The sequence below is a fragment of the Haliaeetus albicilla genome, chromosome 4 (assembly GCF_947461875.1).
Source record: "Haliaeetus albicilla chromosome 4, bHalAlb1.1, whole genome shotgun sequence".
Taxonomy (NCBI): Eukaryota; Metazoa; Chordata; class Aves; order Accipitriformes; family Accipitridae; genus Haliaeetus; species Haliaeetus albicilla.
The window spans coordinates 8874269-8896267 of record NC_091486.1 but is presented as its reverse complement, the minus strand read 5'-3'; the positions used below and the strand labels follow the sequence as shown (position 1 = coordinate 8896267).

The 21999-nt window shown below is 43.2% G+C and overlaps 1 protein-coding gene across 13 annotated transcripts in view; it reads right to left on the bottom strand.

The window, feature by feature from the left end:
* NCKAP5 (NCK associated protein 5) overlaps positions 1-21999 on the bottom strand; it is a 392323-nt gene that overhangs the window by 233764 nt on the left and 136560 nt on the right. For 9 of the 13 annotated variants that reach the window (XM_069780841.1, XM_069780843.1, XM_069780844.1 and 6 more), the window contains exon 1: positions 17055-17512. The exons of the other annotated variants lie outside the window; for them this stretch is intronic. In XM_069780841.1, coding sequence (XP_069636942.1) covers positions 17055-17497 — 443 coding nt within the window. In that variant the 5' untranslated portion in view covers positions 17498-17512. Of the gene's footprint in view, positions 1-17054; positions 17513-21999 lie in introns of those variants that run through there. 13 annotated transcript variants of the gene reach the window in all.

Genomic DNA, 21999 nt, shown 5'->3' with positions numbered 1-21999 from the left:
GGGGGGTGTTACACTGTGTGATGTGTTTTTATCCATCCAGAAAGCCCACAGCATGAGGACTTGTGTTGTTCTTAACAGGCTGCACTTACTATGTCTTTTCTCCCTCTGAGCTACATTTATTGCAAACTCTGTAACCTTCCAGTTGTCACTCCTGTCCTGTTCTAACTGAACATTAAAATACCTCAGAAAAATCATCCTTCTTTTTGTGTGTGTGGACAAGAAACAAAATCAAAGTGATTTTATTCTGTTCCACTCACTGGACCGCTCTCTGTCTTGACTTTTTTACTTTACACAACTGTTTAATACTTAAGTATTCTGGCACAAACTGCTAGCAAATCTGCAATGACCTTCCACTCAAAGAGAAAATACAGAAGAGAATCAAAGTTTTTCAGAAAGTCCTTTTCTTTACTGCTTAAATTGGGTTTTTTTGGTTGTTTCTTGTAATTTTATTTTGCACCCTCAAGAATACTATTCTATTAAGACCCAGAAATACTGCTCAGTCAGGTGGACACGTTTCTGCTGGGGACTGTCTCCATTTTAAGGCCAGACACAGCTGAAACTCAGATCAGGCCCCCAGAGCAGCGTTTCGTGCTGCAACCCATCTTTGCTTTCCTCTACCAACACCCCTGAGAGATGAGAGAATTTCTTCTCAAGTTATTTTACAGGAAAGCAAATAAACTGAACAGTGAGATGCCATATACACGTTTGGGTACAGCAGAAGAACAGCAGCACCGATTTCCATTGGAATTATCTGCGCACCTCTAGACTGAGCACTAGGATTACAGAGCAGTAACACCAAGTACTTTGTACTCAGGAAATCATCAGAATGGGTCAAAGTATATGCCAAAACAGTCTATCATATATATAAAAAAATATAGATGCTCTCTATACAAGGGAAAACATCTACATATAAATCACAGAGCTCCCATATTTGTACTACTAGATTTCCAGTCTGCGATACAGTGTATAGAAACCATACACAGGAGGCTGTGGGTGCCCAATGAGAAAATGTAGCAAAGGGAGTGGAGTTAAAAACTAAATGAATGCATGCAAGACAAATAATTATTTTGTTTTAATACACTTTGAAGAAACAACCAATAAGAGGAGAAAAAAAGGCTACTAAAATGACAGAAATATGGTTTGCAGCATACAAGTTAATAATTGATCAATACTGAGCACATATGCTGAAAGACATGCAATAATTGCCATATTTATGACATTGCTGTGAAATCAGCTACTCAGCTTTATATGTGTATATCCATGATCTCCATTATTAAAAGCATTAGTGCATCTGTTCAATCATTTGAATTTATCCTGTAGTAGTGAAAAGTAAATTTAACGAATTATGAAAATAATTTCAGATATCCATCCATTTTTCATAATTCTGAAAGCAAAAACCATGTTTCATAGTTAAAGGACATTTGAGACAAACTCTGCCAAGATCACCTTTTGTAAAATTATCCGCTTTTGGTAAAAATGTAAAATGGATGATTTCTACTTTAAGAGCAACAGGTCATTTAATGATGTGCAACAGTTGGTTCTTGGGCCACCTACAAACAGCCACTGGCATGAAAACGTCACTCGCAGCACACAATTAGCATCAGTACCGACCCTGGAGGCACCTTCCAACAGGACTCCCAGCAAGTGACAGATAAAATAAATGAAATAATTATTTTCTGAGAGCATTTTGCAACTGTCTACATAAAATATATTTTGGACGTACCAATAGGCAATAATTGCCACTTAGTTATCAGACTCAGGAATGTGATCCTGTTTATTGACTGCAAAGATTTGGAGAGAGAAGGTAATTCAGACTTTCATATTAGTTTTGTGAAGAGAAAAAAAAAGAGGAAAGCTAATAACAGGGAGTTCTTTTTATTTATTTATTTGAAGTTATACCCTAACAAATTTCCTTGGAAAAAGTTATGAACTGCTGGGCTTCCCTCAGCCCTCTCCCAGGCTAGGGAACACACTTCAGTATGCCTTAAACAAAATAATGTTCTCTAAACCACGTCTCACTATGCCAGAAAGAAAAAAACATAGCGCGTTGAAAATCACTTTGAAGTATCCTTCAGTAACCCAACACACAAATTCATATTCATGCAGCCTTACAGCAATAAAATCATTTCCATGCTAATGATACAATTGTTTCTTCTATCATTCAGTCTATAAAAGAAGACTAGATAAAGTCAAAGGCAGTGGCCTCTGGCTGATTATGTATTTTGACAAATTAGATGATTAACTAGAACCTCAAACTCGAGCTTCGTTGTCTCACTAGACCTAAAAGAGGAGAAGAAAAGACTTGCTTTTGAAAGGACAAAGATCTACAGGGACCCCAGCCCAGACTGAGAGCTACTCAAAAAGCATTATTTGTACCGAACCAAACAGCGGCTGGCATGCACACAGGCTAATTTTAATATAGAAATTATAGCTGTCACTTTAAATAATGGACACAGCTTATGGTAATATATGCAAGACACTCTCCAACATGTTCAAGTAGAGATGGAGAAACTAAGTTATCAATGACAGTTTTACCACATAATATACCAGTCTAACACTTAACAACACTGAAAATGAAATCCAGAGCACATCAGCCATATTAGTGGAGCAATGACAGTATTTTTGTGTGTATTTATGAAGCCATTTAAAATCACATCTAGTCAAATCACAATCTCAGTGGTTGCCTAGGAATGAAACAGAAAAGACTGAATAGCAACAGGCGCAAGATCCACCTGTGCTGCTCAAGTTGTTTTACTGAGCTCAGTTAAAAAATCCACATGTGATGACCTGAACTTGCTTCAGTACAACATCTTTAAAACCCGCTGAATATTAAATGAAAAAACATTATCAGATGAAACTTGGGTACTGTCTATCCTTTCAGCTAGTACAGGTCAACAAAGTTGGGCCAGAACTGTTACTTAAAACTTTTCCAATTATTCGTGACATGACTGAAAATCCTATTACGAAAAAGTGTACTGCCATAATTTTACAAGTAAACACAATCTAAAAAAATAGCTTTCTGTTTAAAACCTGCATCAGGGAAGCAAACGCCTTCAAGAAATCCCAGACAAATTAAACCCTCGTGGGGTATTTTAAATTATTTTCCCCAAAGACATCAGCCAGATCTGCTTCATAAGTGAGGCCAGCTTCTCAAAGCTCAAATAGCATCAACTTCCATTGAAGTTCAACTTCAGCAAAACAAAACAAGTGATTTAGAAGATATGGGTGAATAAGGATTAAGATGTGTTAGCATTCAGGCACTTCCAAACATATTAAATGTATATTAAGAAATACTTAAAATATTAACTCTCTGAAGTACTAAAATGGAAAGATTTTCAGCAGTTCAAATGTCAAACAGATACTTAGGCAAATCTGCATTTCTCCAGTTTCCACAACAAATAGCAAGTTTTGAAACCAACTTGATATTTGAATAAAGCTCCTCGCCATTTTTCACTGCAGAAAGATTCTAGTATTGTATCTGGGTAATGAACTGTGCTCTGAAATGAATTCTTATGGTCATCACCACAGCCAGCTACATCACCTTTGGTAGGAAGCAAAATAAAAATCACACACAGTGCTCGCGTAGCATCACCACAAGTATTACCTCAATTACAGAATCAGGAAAAAGTCCATTTCAGATCAAGGTATTGATTATTTCAAAATTTAATTCCCCAGTGAAAAGCTATAACAAGAAAAAAAAACCAATAAAGGGCTTTTGCCAATTAAGTAAGTGAGCCTAATCTTGATTTTAAGTTACTTTGATATTGGAGATCATAAAACTAGAACCGCACTTTAAGTACCCATGTTAATAGAGTAGGAAGAAAAACAGCCATCTATAAAATTGGTGATAAACTTTGTAGATAAATCTCCTGCATCATTACATGGCTGTGCCTTTAGCTTACATGAGATCAAAACAGCTGACAGAAAATACATATATGGGCATTTTGAATTTTTGCTGCTTAAACCCAAGGTACACATTTACCTTAAATTCAAAGGATCAGAATGGGGCTGATATAAGCACCTACTTTAACATCCACCATCAATAATTAGCAATTTTCTTTGAGAAAGCCAACAGAAGCAATCTCCTCAGTACCCAGGGTTCATTACCAAAATTTTAACAGTGGCTCTTAACAGTGTTTTACAAGAGTGCAAAAAGAACTGAAAGTAATTTTATATACAGAATATGTGTATTAGTGGTCTAAGTTGCTATACAGGTGTTCAGAGCTTTTCTGAACTCAGGGGATCAATATCTAAGAGATGCTTGTGTTCACTTTCCTTTCTGAAAGTCCCCGAAGCAGAACAGAATAGCTTCTCCTTTTTCATCAGGCTGCAAGAACAAGCATATTTTGATACGCTAAGATACTTCCACGTTGACATATTTTTCTTAACAAGCTATTGTCTTAATTAGTTTCATCTATCATTTGGACGTTATCTAGAAGACATGTTAAGGATTGTTTTAGTCAAGCAGAAAAAACCCGTATGTTTTTAGACTGCGTATTATTCCTTACTATAAAACCAGTACCTGCTCACTACTGCACATAAAACCAGTTTTCATAGTTGACACTGAAAGCCGCTATCATCGAATCCCACATGGAAATGAAATGCTAGGATTTTAGTCTGCACAAAACACCCACATGTTCACCCCTTCATTAAACACTGTCGGTGAGAATGCCGTGACCAAGACACAGAAGGTCTTGCTTTGCCCTGCTGCTGGCTCTGGCCGTGAAGGTAAGGCTTTGCACCAGCAGCTCTTCCGCTGGCCTCTCTCTACGGAGTTCTCACTCGCCATCAATACAATGTCCCAGTGTGTTAGATGATTATACAGCCACTTGCTAAATTCAAAATTCTTTCAGTTGGCATACTCGTGCTTTTTCCACAGTCTCAGATGTAGGAAAAGATAAACTCTCACAGTACATGAGGTCTATCGACAGGTACTTTCCCCCCATACTATCTTGTGAAAACATTATGAAAACTTTACCTATTTATAGACAGTACTTCTGTATGCACCTATAAAAACTCTAGCTCTACTTAAAAATCCAAAGCTTCCAATCTCTCAGCAGACAGGCAAAGAAAACTATTTGTTTTCTAGATAGGTACCAAATAATTTCCATTTTCCCCTATATACAGGTCATGGTCTACAAGGTTTCCCAAAGATGTATTTTCTTTAAAAACAGTGGTACCTTTTCAAGCATTCCCTGCAACACCACCAATCCACTTTCCTTTTATGAGGAAAATGTTTCTATGTAAACGCACACAAGTGCCTCATAGTGTCAAAGGTATTAATGAAGAAAAGTATTTAAAAACACTGGGAAATTATGCCCATCACACCAAGCAGCAATTTAATACTTTTAACAGGCAGCCAGATGGCTGGTTTCAGTCAGCCCGTTTCCACTGACATGTATTTAATCAGCTGAGTTACCGCAGACAAATAACTAGCCCGGATTTTTAAGAGACAGACAATGAGGGAGCGGGATAGCTCGAGCGGGAGATCAGCAGGGTTTAGAAATCACTCAGGGCTGGGGTTCACCAGCCCTTGGCAGGCCGGAGGCGGCCAGGGCTCAGCCCTGCTCCCTGGGCCAGCGGGACCATTCGGGCACCTGCTGGAAGCCCCAGAGGCTCAGCGGGACCTGCGGGACATTCCGGCAGCCTCGGCCGCAATCCTCCAGCTGGGCTCTTAATTGCCGCCCTGCCGCCCCCTGAGAGCCTGCGATCCTTGCAGCTGGAGCGCCGGTAGCCTCGGACGTATAAAATCTCTTTTGCTAGGGCCTAGCTGGCCCACCAAAAATCAGAGAGAGGAAGAAAACGCTCTCCCTGCCACAGAGCAAAACGCCCCTCTGACCCTTCAGACTCTTAGTTTATTTATCTTCTCTTCGGTAGAGGCCTCCAGCCACCGTCACACACTGGCTGTGGAGTTTTTCATTTTTAGGTTATAACCTGCTCCTTCTCAATGGTCAGAGGATTTTCCCTGGAGTTCACTGGCCAACCATCACATGGGCCCACTGAAGGGCAGAGCCACGCTTTCACCTACCCAACCGTACCCCCGAACGCCCACCCAACCTACGCCCGTATTTTATTTCCTCCACCTCCTCTCTTTCTCTAGTCTCCAACGCACACTGCTTTTTCACTAGTATTTTCACGCTGCCGAAGCCAACAAGTTTTCAGCAATTCTAATACACGTGTTTCGGCAATGGTTCTCCTAAGCAAACTTGGTTCGACCCTGAAGTCGATGATGGTCAAAGCCAATTAGTAATGTCTGCGTACTGTCCCTTGACATCACAGAAGAGGACAAATGCGGGGAGTGAGAGCTGACATTAAAACCCCTGACGAGGTTAGAGCGCGGAGGCTGTCTGGGAGCGCGGTAACAGCAGCTGGATCCATAACTACAGAGAGCAGACACAGCCCCTTCCCTTATTTTACATAGAGAGAATGAGAAAAGGTGTCATAAATTTACACAGATTGCTCAAATATTATGATCCGAGTACTCAAATACTTATTTCTGCCTCAGTGATCTACGGAAAATGTACAGCTTGAGCTGGTAATACAACCACATGTTAATGACTCCCAGAACCAGCCCCAACTTCGAAATGGCGTGCCCTGAAGCCTCATTGCAAAGTCAAATGAAGACATTACCCATGCTAACCTCAAGAAATAATCTCATACTCAATGCTTGTTTTTACACAACATACTGCCATAGTATTTGCTGCTCTTTTTATGCTCTTCTATACACAAGAGGCACAAAAAATTGTTTTTATTTTAAACCCGTGAAAGTTTGAGAGCTTTTCTGACAGGGGTTTTTTTTTTTTCCATTTCATTTTTAAAAGGAATTAAAAATCTAGATCACAACATCCAACAAGAAGCAACAGTCAAAGTCAGTGCCAGACTTGCTTATTCTCAGAAATAAAGTTGAGCAGTTTCAGGACCTTGTCTTTTGAGCGTAGATTGCATTCTAGCATATCAGATGCTGCAGTAATGGGATTTTGTGAATCTGAAACGCATTTATATTGTGTACATAAAGAAATCTCTTGATGTTTTACTTAGTTTAATGCTCTTTTTCATCATATGTACCCACCCATGCCCCCCTGCTTTCAATGGCTAATAACCAATACATCTGATGAAAATTAATTGTCTTGACAGCTTGCATAAAAACTATAAAGGTCCAAAGCAAAAATGCTGTGGCAGCATTTCCTTTCTCTGTAGGACAGTAGCTATGGAAACTATCTTTAGAGGCCAACTGGCCTCCATCCCAGTGCAACACAAAAAAAATCAAAATGCTACTTTCACTGGGCTAGTCAGTGGCACCAGTCTTAATTGTCAACATCCACAACATTGCCACATGCTAGCTAGAGGAAAATATTCATTGATTTTGTTGGGAGCAAAGCTCGTATGACATTATAGTACTATTACAGACTTAGATAATACAGGGCCTTATAAACTGTGCTCATATTGATAATTATTATGATAACCTGTTACAAAGAACATATAAAACATGTAAAACTAGATGGGTATCTAAAATATCTGTGTACAAGTTATCCATTTTCTTAACAGAAAATATTTTGTCAATTATTACGATAGAAGTAATTTAGTCTAATCCTCAGGTAAATACTTGCAGCCAAAGAGGAAATCTCTAATCTTATTTAACTGTCACATTTCACTAACTGAAACTCCTATCCTTTTGGAAGGGTTTTATCCCATATAGCTAGCCTGAACAAAAGCTGTGATTTCTAATAGTCTGACAAAATCATCATTTTTTATGAATGCTGAGAGATTATGAAGGGTTTTTCCCTCAAAAGGTAAGGCACAAATGAGCCAGAGGCTGACTATTGCAAATGCATGTGGCAACTTCTATCACCGACCGCAGAAGAGTTCCTGTAGAACAGCAATCACAGGTCATTAATGAGGTTCTCAAACTTTTGAAGAAATATGTCTTTCATCCAGAATGATATTCAAAAAGTAGTGAAAGATTTCAGTCATTAAGAAACCTACTGACAAGGAAGGAAGCCGGAGTATACATATACCTCAGGTATACATACATTTCCATCTTTGCAAAGGTTGGTATTTCACTCAACCGTATGATTTTGCAATGCTGCAGTACTCTGATACCTTTCTGCAGTTTTTCTGGAAAACAACTTCTGCCCACACCAGCAATTCTTATTTAAATGGCTTATGGGGACTACCCAGGCAGGACAGAATTACACAGATCAGGTTTATGTTCAGTCAAGAGCCAAATTCTCCCCAGTGCCAGATGACACTAGCTGAGTGTGGGTCTCCTGGGGGCTATGGAAATGCAACATCTTGAAGGATCTGGGTTGAAACACTGGTACTTTCAAGTGCGCTACAAAAACAAATGTGACTGCATGATTCGCAGGCTAACGTACCAAAAGAGGCACTGGGCTGGCTGTTAGCCAATTATCCAGGTAACCGCTGAGCATCCACAAATCAATTATGGTTGCATTCCAAAAGTCTATGCCTATTCGCAGGAGAAAAATAAAAAGGAAGGCATGTGCCTAAAATACAGGATACCTACAAAACTTTAAAATTTAACTTAGCCCACAGACTACAATCACCGTTATTCGTGGACGTCTAGATCGCCCGCCATCCTACTGCTTCCACAGAGAAGTTATGTTTCATCTCCTCCTTACCTCAAGAGGATCTGCTTGTAAGAGCTTAGACACAAGCTGGTGTAGCTCCATCTTGCCCGCTGGAGATACACTTCTCTAAACCAACTGCTACACTGGCCAACTGATTTTAAATTGAAGCCAAGCATGCTATTTTCAGGCCATTAAACCAATATGGATTACTATAAATATTCAGCAGGTCAAGACCATATTCTCTGCTGCATTTTCTCTCGCTCATAACTAACGAGCCAATTAGGACCCCTGCAGGTCCCGCGTCAGGGTGGTACAGCCATCCCTTCAGGGTGGACGGGACGAGGTGCCACGGCTTCCCAGGGGCAGCCCTGGGAGAAGCCCACAGAGTCTTTTCTGGCCACCCCAGTCTATCTCCTTGTAACTTTAGCCATGACCTTCACCCATCTTTGCGGTGCTATATGATTTTCCTCAGATGAAAGCTTCTTTCTCTTACTAGAGGAAAGAAGATCTTTGAGCTGTATTTATTAAAGACCCAGCAATTAATGTCCATTCCTTCTTTTTAATAAATTAGCACTGAGTCGAGCAGCCTACTCTATAAAGCAGCGGATGCAGTCTCTCAGAAATACATATTTAGTTGCATTGTCTATTAGACAGTCAAAGAAATAAATTAAGAGCTTCAATGCAGTCTTAATCCAAATTGTTTCACTGGTTGACTGCTCATCTCACCATATGGGAAAGGAGCTTTCACAGTTCCTACCCAGACCTCACTGATGGGATATTTTGTACTATTACTGTAAAAAAAACAAAAAGGGGCAAGTGTTCTGAAGGCAGAGAGAAATTCACTACTGATCCAAATGGGAAGAGGACGCAGACACCCGCTGTAGAGCTGTGATTTCATCCTGTCACGTAGGAGCTCTGCATCTGAAATATTGACCGGAGGGGCTGGAGGGAAGAGGGCCGTGCCATGCTTAGATTCCCTCGGTGCCATCAATAAATCCATGCCTGACTGGAACCGCAGGTTATATTTTAGATCTAACAATAAATAGTACTCGCTAATTTATCTGTTACCTTTAAATAGATTTATCAGTGTAAGATTGCAGCAAAACACACCAGAACTATTTATTACATGCCTCACACTGAGGTTTGATCCAGCTACCTCTAAACAAACCAGGTTATATTTCAACTAACTTGGATCTGACTCAAAATATGTGGCCCATGCTGCCATCATAAAAAAGAGAAGATTAACAAAACTGAAAGGACAGACAATAGAGCTTATGTGCCAAAAGCCTGACTTCTTTTCCCATGTTAATCTCATAAGAGACACCCATGACTGAAAACCGTCTCTGGCTTACTGTCCTTCAGACTATCACAGCTACACCACTGCCGAGCGAAGATGTTAAGGAGATTAATCCAGACTCTAATAATGTTTATCTAAGTATTGCTACAAATATCTTACAAATGCTTTCACGTGACAAGGGAGAGATAAACTCACATATTGATACATCTCAACCTATCCAACCTTCACCCTTGCATAAAACCCAAAATCAGCAACAAAATGCACAATGAACACCCAAGCATATTTTCATTACTCCATGCAGTAAATCCATCAGGGACCACCGTCATCATTTGCTTTATGTTAAGTGCATATTACACCAATGAGTTACAGCATTAGCTTTTATCAAAAATATTTTTAACTAGCTATGAAAAATTTGATCCTTTCTGTGAAGCAAGCGTCTCCACCCCAGAAAACAAGTCCCAGTAAAAGAAAAGATTTCTAACATCTGTTAATACCACACTTGCTCTCCTCCAGTTTTACAACTTGGCTTCCTCCCTCACTGAAATACATGTTGTTGCAGACCCCAATATCTTTCTCCACTCCTGCTTTCACACTTTGTAACATCTGTATCACGAATCTCAAGACCCGACAGCCTGTTCCACTGCAAATTTTTTTTTATTCCTTTAGTTCTGACACTATCCTAACACAGCTTTTCAAACTTAATAGAATATCTCTGCAGTTAAGTATTTTCTAACTTTGATTCATTCCTACAAACCTGCAGTTCTCTTCCCCAACACAACTTCACTGTTTTCTCCCAAGAGGAAGTAAATCAAAATGCAACAAGGCCATTTTCTTCCTTCTCACCTGCCAAGATGGTGTTGATCTCCCAGGCCCTCCTCTCATCCGTTCACATCACCTGCCTTATTCTTCCTTAGGGTTCTGCTGCCCCTGGTTCCTGTTCCTTGCCATACAGGTCTATTACAGTCTTTCCTACTCAAAAAAACCAACAGAGTCATCCTGGGTCCTACTTCATTCTCTGGGACCACTGAACACACTCTAGACTGCCACTCATCCTCACGCTTTGTCACCCATGTCTTCCCTAGCAAAATACCAGAGTTCAACCCTCTGTGAGGCTGGACTCTTCAGGAACCAACTCCTAGCTCCTCCTCAGGGAACCATGAAAACCCACAAACCCTGGCTCAAACCAGGAGCTCCTTTACATAGAGTTTGGAGCTGGAAACGTAGGGAGGTTTGGGGACTTTCTGGTTTTCAGATACGGAGTTTGCACAGAGGCAGTCCATGCTTGCAAGTTAGGAGACAACGGCATTTGTAGGCTCCTGTTACCTAGTGATCAGATGCGGACCTGTAAGACACAATGCCAGCCATGGATAGTCTTAGCAGTTTTGAAGTAACTCTTCACATATCTGATCTTGTGAGAATGTCGGACTCTGAGAACAAATAGAAGTCCTGATTTCAAAAGAAATCTACTCCTGCTCTCTGACCAATGTTTCCTCATTTTCCCTTGTACTCTGTACTCTACTTCTCTGATCATTTGCTGACCTTTGTTTCACACGTACATTGTGAGGTTTTGGGGCCAGACATTCTTTCTGATCACATTTTAATTCGCTAGGTGCATTTGCACTGGTAATTTAATGTGCTGAAGGGAACTTTTTAGGTGAAAACTTGTCTTGCATCGACATCCATGGTCTTGAGCACACCATTCATGACCTTGTAGATTCCCTCTTGCAGTTGTGCACCAGGAGGACAAGCAGAGTACCCCAGATATAATGTAGATGCAAGGTCCCCAGCAGTTGACTCCTTGGTGCATGCCCAGAACCAGGAGCTGGTGCAACCTCTTGGGCCAACTGGGAGATGAAGTGGAGGTGTGCTCCTGGACCCACAAAGAATTGCAGCAAATAATTAAGTTCTTTTCTTATTTTTGCCATGTCAGTTGATAAAACCAATGCACCTATTGAGTCCTTGGCTAGGCCTCTACTACAATGCCAATGCAAATGTAAATATACTTGTTTTAACAAGAGTGAGCGTTAAAAAAAAAATAAAAATCAAACCATAGCAGCATACCACAATACTGGAATTATTCATTTACATTAGGTAACTCTGAAAACGATGACTGGATACTAACTTACTCATCTACAAGAGACAAGCTCTAGCAGTAGTAGTAAAGCCAATGTTACATGGGAGAGAACCCTGCAGTAAAACATACAGCAAGTTGTTCCTACTTCACGCACTACAAATACCCATCTAGAGCTTAGATACCAGAGGCATTCCCAGCAGTCCCCTGTATTACCACACATGCTATTTACATGAAAAAATATTTTTATATGCTTGAAAGTTGGCATGTCAGATTCCCATTAACACCAACAGGAGTGATTATGACTCAATCTCATTTTCTGTAGCCACCAGGAATCACTTTACTGCAGATGTCAAGAAGGCCAAGACGTACCACGTGTCGAGTGTGGCTCCACTGGTAGTTTTGGGCTTCTCCCAAACTCAACACAAAGATGCATTTATTGCACCGTGTTTGGCTTACATTCCCCTCTTACCGCATCTTACACCGCTGTGTTCTTATTCAGGACACAGCTACCCTTCAGGTTGCAGTAAGTCACCATTTACAAACTGCTGGCTGGCTTTTATACCTGAGACTAGGAACATACACTGGAACACAGACATACACAATGGGAATGGAGAAGAGGTACACAGGCAGTTAATTCAAAGAAGGAGAAAAGGAACGAAATAGCAGAAAAGTTCTGTGAAGGACAATGTCTATTGCCACAGAAATGACTGTACTTATGGCAATGAAACCTAAAATTATCATTCTAAAGGCTTAAAGCATATAGCTCATCTTCAGAAAAAGAGAACCACTCAGAATAAGGAAGTGGTATACTCAGTCACAAGTAACTTTATTATCATCAAATATACAATGGGATAAGGATTTTAGCTTCCTGTAGTGGCTTAGACCAACAAGATGGGCAAAATCTTGGCACAGACAAGAACTGAAAAGTCCAAAGGACTCAAGTGAACATAATGAGCAAGCAGCTGCATTGTCTATTTAGAAAAACACAGGCCACCAGGAGCCAAGAGTCTATTTAAAGGGGTTTATACACAATGCAAGGAAAGTTACTGGAAGATGGAACAAAGATGTACGTGGAAAGCAATTGGTAAATGTTTGGCTCAGATACTCAGAACCACATAGATTTAAGAGAAATCCTAGGAAGAGAAATGGGGAAAAAAAGAATGTTTCTTTTTGTCCTTTTACAGCATATAGCAGTCTTGAAAACTTTGTGTCTGTGATATACCAAACTTTTTTTTCCATGCCTTGATTCTTCCTTCCTAATCTTACTTGCATTCTGATTATTCTGAGGAATAATTTATGTTTGAGATGTGAACTGTCAGTGCATACACCACAGCAAAAGAGGTAGATGTACTTGACTCTCCTTTATGAGCCATTAATTTCTGTATTTTAAAGATTCTCTCCTTCTGAAAAAAAGCTTCCCATTTTCATTTTAAGGGATAAGTATAGAAGAAAAATAAATTCTCAAAGAACTAGAGAACTCCAGGGCCTCTGACTTCCAGAAGAATTTTGCATAGATGAGTCTTGCTGGCAGAACACCCAGTCTTTCTCTTAATGCTTAAATCATTTGAATATATTTTTAAACAAAAAAAAAATTATTTTTTTTTAAATTCCAACCACATCAGCCTGGGACTGTATCCATTACCTAATACCTTAATACTATCAATTCTTTGGTCATTCCTAGGAGTGTCCGTTACACAATGTAAATGAGATCTAAATATCAGAGAGTTAGAAACAATAAACAGAATTTTGCTGTAGTAATCCCTCCAGACCTTCTTCAGAATGAAGGCATAAATGCAAAACCTACCAGGCTTCTCGTTGATGTTTTTAGACAAATATTACTAAATAGCCTTTCCATCATCTGATTTCTGAGCAGTAGCAATTCTGCGTTAGCGCTCCAACAACCTCAACTTCACCACAGTGCAGTTTCAGGTGGAAAAAGAGGTCTCAAACCTCCATGGAAACATAAGCCAAAAGCAGAAACACAATTCCCACATCTTAAAATACCGGTCCCAAGCCGGTTCCATCACACTATGCGATTACATTTTAACTAAATAACCAAACTATCAGCAGCTACCTACCGTAATTCTTGAGAATGGGAGCAAAGCAAAAGGAGTTTGGGTTGTTTAGGAGTTTTTTTGTACAGCACCTCTTTGCAAGCTTTAATCCTGCTTAACTCTACACGCAGAGTAGCCTATCCATTTCAATGCTCTAACTCTAAGGTTAAGCAGGTGTCTAACTGGTTGCAAAATCAGGGTCTTAAATGGAAAATTAATCAGTGTAAGAAGCGGATTTATGCACAACACCTGGCTGCTGCTGCTGAGCTTATCTGTGTAGGGATTCATCTGGCAGAGTCAAGCAGTGGTGTAGCAGTAATGCTCTACAACAGTTGTAACTAACCCTACATAGCACAGAAGTGGAGAAGTTAACCATTAAAAATTATTACAGAAAGGGAAGTTCTTTGCTTAAGAAAGAAGGCGATACCAAGCACCTACAAGGCATACATTTATACTTCACTGCAGCAAGAAACACTCGTCAGTAAGTGTGTGCTACATGCAATGAACAGCAAAAATGCAGATAAGAAAAAGCTGAAGCGGGAATAACTTTCCTTGGAAACTCTCTAAAAACACCAAGGTACAAAGAGACCGAACTGAAAAAGCCAAAAAGCACAACATACAATATTTCTGAGCTGAAGGATATAATGTTCCTGTCCACAATGTTCAGTGAAAGAGGAAACTACACGAGAGACGCCGAAACCATCCTGAAGTTTTGATCTTTTGCATTTTTCCACCAGAGTATCACAGCTCTGCACTGAACTTCCAATTCATCCTTAATGATCAGCACACCACCGCACTGGGGGGGGGGATGCACCATATGGCTCATTTTAACTGCGTAAATTGTACGCTGTGACATGAATGGAACTGCTCCATGTACACAGTCAATCACCAGTTTCAAGGATTTGGTGGAATGGGGATTACGCTGCATGCTGCAGCTACTCTGGGAACAAGCAGGGCTTCAGACAGGGGCAGCACAAAGTCAGGCTCAGGCTTCTGTTCCGCACGTCTGAAATTCGCTGGGTCACAAGTTCTGGCAGCGCTTTAACCTGGATGACTCAAAATTTTATTAGAGCATTTTTAACACGATGGCAATCTAATAATGTCCTTTTCATACTGTTTCCCTGCACAGCACAGCAAATTTCAAGTTTTAAAAGAAACATGTAAATCTACAGCAGCAGAGACCCGATGACGTTTTTGCTCTTGCTACCGGCAAGCCTCATCTAATGCCAGTGCCATTAACCCCAGTGTTCACTAGCAAAAGGAACTAAGTCTTGGTAAATTCAGCTAAGGGTACTGGTTGCTTTATCCTGAAAGGGAATACTGTACGTAGCTTATATGATTTGTTTCCTCTTTTAACAAGAAATGGAAGAACATTAGTGGTATTCAAGGCAAAAAAAAAAAAAAAAGTCTTTTTGGTTCATCACCAGTGACCAGCATCAAAATTCACTGAAAAAAACTCCTTGGCATTCTAACGACTGCCTAGTTATTCCCCTATCACATTTAAAAATCTAGCCTGCCCATTCCAGCATTTCAGTGCAATTTTTATTGACCTACTAACCTGTAAGTCTGGGAAGCCTGGAGCTAAGAATGCAATAATGGCTAGCAAATACAAGTCTCCAAACAGAGTGTAATAACCTTAAGTAAACTACTGCCAAGCAAAAGTCCTGCAGATCAAACAGTTCCCACGAAGCCTTACGCTGTTAACTAGCAAAAAAGTCCCAGGATATCTCCATAGTCATGCACAATAACAGAGCACTGCGCTTCTGTTTACTTACATAGCTTATCTGCAATCCAGTAATGTATACAGTCAATCCCTCAGATGTAAATCACTTGTCTATTTAATGTTACTTCACTTGTTAAAAACTTTGCTGGCTTTCTAATGATAAAAAAGGGGGTTATCTGGAATATCAATTTTTAAGGGATGCATGGTGGACGTTTATAAACCATTTCAATTAGGCAGTCAATTTTATATCGTTACGTGGAGAAAAAGAATTGCAAAGGTATAAAATAAAGTTAGCAACAACGCGGTATTTATGCGGCTCTGCTTTTTTCCTACAGGAAACTGCAAGGCCTGCTCACGCTTATTCTACCTTATTTCCATCATTTCCTGGGTGAAGCCACCTCAGAAGATGGGTAGTGGCTCTAACACCCTACTCCAGCCAGCAGAATCAGCAACTAAAAGCCTCATCGGCCAGCAGTGGGTCACTCAGCACTCTGCATTTACTTTACGCCCTACTGCTTCGTGTACTTCAACTCGAACTCATGTCAAAAAGATGTCTTTCCTGCCTAACGTACGCTTTCCATCCCTACGACCTCCTCCCAGCGATCTGTGCAATGTGGCGGAGTCAATCTTTAAGGAAACGGGAACAAAAATAAAAGAGAAATAAAGCTCGTTAGGATGCTCCTGCCGGAGCAGCAGCGCAAGAAGAGAATCCGCTGCCTCTGAAGCAACAGGGCTCAAACGCAGACAGACACCGCCGCTTTCCCTCCCTGCGGCTCAAGGAGGGAAGAGAAAGAAGAGCGGGGGGGGGGGGAGAGAAAAAAAAAAAGGCGCATTGCACGTCCCCCCCCCGGCTGAGGAGGGGCAGAGCCCCCGCGGCAGGGACGGCCGCGCACAGGCGCGCTGCGGGGCTCCCGCCCGGGCTGGGGGGGGGGGGGGGGCGGCCGCCCGCCCCGGGCGTCAGCGGCGCCGCCGGGGGCCGGCCCGGGGAGCCCGCGCTCGGCGGCCGCGGGCTTTCGGGGCTCCTTCGGCCGGCGGGAGGCCAGCCCTCCGCAGGGCGGCCGGCGGGGCGGGGAGGAGGCCGGGCCGGCGGCGGGGAGCGGCGGCAGGTGCCTCCCCCCTCCCCGCCCGCGGGCCGCGCCCGTCCCCGCGCAGCCCCGCGGCCCCCGGGCGGGGGAGCGGCGGGCGCCGCCGGGGCCGCCGAGGGGGAGCCGGGGAAGGGGAGGAGACGGCGGCGGCGGCGGCGGCGGGGCGGGCGGGAGGCGGCGGAGGCGCGGCGGGCAGGTGAGGGAGGGGAGGCGCGGCGCGGCCGGCTCCTTACCTGCTCGGCGGTGGGGCATGCTGCGGCGGGCGGGGGCAGCGCGTCCCGGCGGGCCGGGCAGCCCGCCGCCGCCGCCGCCCCCCGCCTCGGCAGAGCGGCTGCCGCCCCCCGGGCCGGCCGCCCCTCCGCCGCCGCCGCTCGCCTCTTCCGCTTTGTTCCGCCGCGGCGGCTTCTCCTCCCGCTGCCGCCGCCGCAGCCGCGGGACGCGTAACATGTGCCTGGGGAGGGAGGGCGGGCGCCCGGGGTGGCACTTTTGGCGGGGCGGGGAGCGCGGCGGCCGGGCCCCTCCGCCCCCGGCCCCGCGGAGGAGCGGGGCTGTCAGATCCAGCCCATCTGCCGCGATCGCAATCGGTCGCAACTGAATGGCTCCGGCAAAGCTGCGCCGGCAGCAGGGGCTCGCCGCGGCGGGGGCGGGGGGGCCGGGGGGGGGGGGGGGCGGCCATTGTCTGCGGCGGCGGCGGGGCCGGGGCTGGCCGGGCTCTCCCCGGCTCCCCCGGCCTCTGGGGGCGGCGGGCGGGAGCTGCCCGGGGACCGGGGGGGGACACACGGGGTGGCCGGGCGCCGCGCAGCCTCGCCCCGGTGGCGCGGGAGGGGGGGGGGGGCGGCTGCCCCCTCAGGCCGCCCCCCTGCGCGGATCGGGGCAGCCCGCCCGCTGGCCCGCAGAGCGCGAAGAAAGCCCTCGCTGTGCGTAGCCCCGAATGAAATGCCAATCTTGGCGGTGATGCTGTGTCGGCTGCCGTCGAAAGTTTAGGGGAGAAGGGGCTCGGCGCGGCACAGCCGCCGGGACGAGGCGGGAAGCGGCCCCGGGGCTGCGGCTCTGCCCGGCGGAGTCGCGGCCGGTCAGGCTGCCGGGGGCCTGGATGTGCGACGCCAAGGTAGAAGACTTCACATGGATGGAGATTCGCGGGGGCGCACGGCAGGCTTTTAAAGCCCCGTGGTTTATGGAAAAACAGTTCCCAAAGAATGACCGACAGCTTTGTCATCTGGTAGTCAAAAAATTGCAAGTAAAAAATTTTTCCCGGTTACAACAGATCACACTGGTATGTGATCAGGTTATCTAAGTAGACACACTACATTCGAGAGAACCTAAGTGTAGGGTGAGGAAGAGCTCAGGCAGGATTCTCTGGTTTAGAGAACACGTGAGATGGAGGTCTTGGGAACTAAGTGAGAAAACCTGAGATGATGCAAACGAGAGAGAGCTGGGTACGCTGGAGTAACGAGACTGCAGGAATCACAGGGTGCAAAGTAAATCTTCATTATGCTGAGAGAAGATTTAAAGGCTAGAGCTGTATCTGAGAATTGGAGACAAGAAGAAGTACTGGAGAAATAAAGCTTCAAAAATGAAGGTGGCAGGAGTTTTTCTGGATTTGGAGGTTTCTGAGCAGAGGAGCAATACACTCTCAAGAATGAATACATCATTGGAATTAAATATACCACCAGAAAGAATGCTCAGATTTTACTGAACAAATTGGCTGTAGCTGGAGACAGTGCATTTTGCAGAAGGAACCTCTTCCTGTGGTGGTACAGAGAGCAATCTTTGCAGCCAAATATATGGCTGTAGTGTCTTAGGTAAACCGGTAGCCCAGTCTGTTAATGCAGATTTCCTTCCATATGGGGAATTTCCTTTTGCAGTGTAGAGTGGGAACCTCCAAAACTACTTGAATCTGTCAAACTTAAAACGTCCTTTCCAGGACAGCAGCTTACATGAGCACCTTAGTCTCTCCTGATGAGACACAGGGTTCAATTTTCTGAGGGCTGATCTAGAGTCCTGGCCTAGTCAGAGTCCTTGGGTTTTATTCAGTGTATTTGGGTGAAGTACAAAGCCTGTACTCTGCTCTGAATCAGAGTGGATGATACAGCGATGTTCTTAAATACTGCAAAACTCTTGTGAAAGAAAGCTACAAAGAAGTATGGGAAGGGAACTAGGCAGAATGGCAGCTAAAAGGTCAGAGTCTCCAAATCCAGTAGAATTTGGGGTCTCCAGATGGATTCTTACTCTCCATTTGGACAGCGTTTCATCGTTCAAACCATGATCCTGTAGCAGTCACATAGTACTGAAGTAATATCTACTGACATTTAATTGCTTTTTAAATTGTGTTTAATTGCTTTGTTGTGCAGGGAAACACCTTGAGCAAATCTCCTAAGAGCTAGTTTTAATTACTGAGTTTAAAATATGTTAATTTTCTGTTTAAATAGAAATAATAACATCCCAATAAAATGTAATCACATTATAATGCCTGTTGCTTGCACAGTCAACCTAAATCATCGCTTTGTAATGAGTGATTGAAACTGCAAAGGCTAAATGGTTTTTGAGACTTGGGTAACAGATGAGTGGCTGTACTGGATCTGCCCAGGTCTGTGTAGCTCAGGATCATTTCTCTCCAGTGGCAAACCCCAGATATCCAGGGAAAGAGACAACACTTTTCTACTCTCCAGCCACCCGGGAGCTCAGGGATGTCCGGAACCAAGCTCGCCCTCGCTGCGTTTCTTTCATGACTTTGTCCAGTCTGCAACTGAACCCATGTACACTTCTAAAACCTATGATACCCTGTTGCAGATGCTCTGAACGTTGCTTACATGAAAAATCTCTTCCTTTGATTTGCTTTTCGATGTGCCACCTGTTAGTTTCATCTGATACCCTGTATTTCTTGCATTGAAAGAAGGAGCAGACAATCTGCTCCTCTCCATGCTACTCATGTTTTTAGCTCTGTCACTCCCCTGGCTAAGCTACTGCTTTTTCAGACTCAAGAGTCCTAGCTGTTCAATAAATGAAAACCATCTTGTGCTTCTGATTACCCTTTTCTGCCCTCCTCCAAACTTTTCCAGTTCTGTTGCACCTTTTCTGAAGTGGGGGACCAGAACTGCAACTGGTATTCAAGAGGCAGTAAAATCACCAGCATAATTATGATCCCTTCCTAGGTGTGGTACTGCAGATCTTAAAATACTGTTCTAGTCTGTTCAACAAACCTGTCTGTCAGTCTGTAAATTATTGCATAGAAAGCTTTTCTTTAAAGACCACATCTATCTTTCCACGATTCTTTCCCAAATTCCTAGTGAAATCATTGAATGATTTCACCAGATATGCTAGATTAACCAGGACTACAGGAATGAAAAAGATTATTGCCAGTTCTTTAATTATTTTCAGGCCTGAGCTTACATCCACTGAAATAAAGATCAATGGAATTAGTCTTCTACTCTGTAACTAGAAGTGATTTAGAATTAAAAAGAACCAGTATTTATGTACAATTTAAAGCTATAATTACAACTTGAAAGTATTTTTTATGCCTGTCGAGCTGTACTCTTCCTGACAGCTGAGATGCTCTTCTTCTGTGTCTCTTTAAGATTAACAGTGTCTCAGTTTCATACACAGCAATAAGTACATGTTCCAAATCATTAATTATTTCCTGTCCCTAGGCTTGCACAATTTTATTTAGCATAGACATTTTCAAGATAATACACTAGTCTTCAAACAAAATTCATGACTTTGCTTGCCATTGCTTTGGAGTGATACTAAAAACACAGTGCTCATGCTTCAAAACACTAAAATGAAGCAGATGATAGCATTAGCTCGATACATTTATGGTAGCCATAGTTTTAAATATAGAAACCTAACAGCTGGCACTGACAAATGCAATAATTGCCCAGTATAGGAATTTTGTCATTTTTTCAGAGACCTCAAGCTACTGTTGAAGGGACAGATGCTTCTTAAGTACACTTCCGATTCTTGACTGGCATAATGTACATGTGGAGGTGATTTACCTCTGCTCACTGTTGCATTTTGCAGCTCCTTCAAATGGGAGATGCTTGGGAAAGAACAGGTACGTTGACAGGTTGGAAGCGATCAATTTGCACAGTAATCAATAATGCCAAAATAACCGTGTAATCTTCAAGAGGGTCTGTCCTTCACAGGGAAACTTCATACTTAAAAATCTGGGGGGAGGAATCCTCCAGAAGTGTAGTTACTAAATTTAACTCACTTCTTGTCCTTTTTTACTTCCATAGGACTGAAGCTACATATAGGTGATGTAATACTAGATTTTCAGATATTCTACCTAAAGGTTACTAGCACTTTAGCGGTGTTCCAAAGCTCTTATTAAACACGAGCAGGGTAGAAATCGCGGGTACTGACGTCATTTATAGAAACAGTTGCTCTTTCAGCCTGACACAGGACACTGTTCAGTGAGACCTGAGGCAGCGCTGCCCTTTTGGGGACTTCAATTCAAGTATTGGGACAATTGCCTGCACATCGGGGAGAACTGCCAGGCCAGGCTATTACACAAAAAGCTGTGCCATAGTAGCTGACGGGGACACTCATGGAGCGCCCTGCGCTGGCAGAAAATATCACAGACCAGTTGCTCGAGGAGAGGTTCCAGAACAAACTGGTCCCCAGTAACCATGTTGGTATTTCCCAGTGCAGACTGGTAGGCAGGACTACAGGAAGACTGGCAGTCTGGCTGCTGCCTTGTGCTGATGTCTGTTACCGTAAGCTCCTGCTGCTGATGGTTACGTTCAGCCTAAAAAGGATTCTATAAAAGTTTTCTCTTGATCTCAATGGAAATTTAGAATGTAGATCCTTTACGGGAATTCTGAGTATCTTTTGAATTGGCTGAAGAAAGGGTCAAGTGCTGCCATTTGCACATTTCCACATTGCAGAACAGAAGCAAAAAGTAATCCTGACATTACTGTCACTTAGAGAAGGACAGCATTTGGCCATTTTTTCATGCATTTATAACAGTGTTGTTAGAGAAAAGGAGAAGGGGGATTGAGAGCGCTTACAACTTTTGATCTGTGTTTCTGGACCAATCTCTCCCAGGGCTCTGCAGGAAGATAGGTACTTCCTTTGCATTTGATCTCTCTTCCCCGATCGGGAAGAGTGGAAGATAATAAAAATACAGGAAGCCTTACAGGAACCACGCCGCACATACTTGTTTCTCTCAAAAGGGCT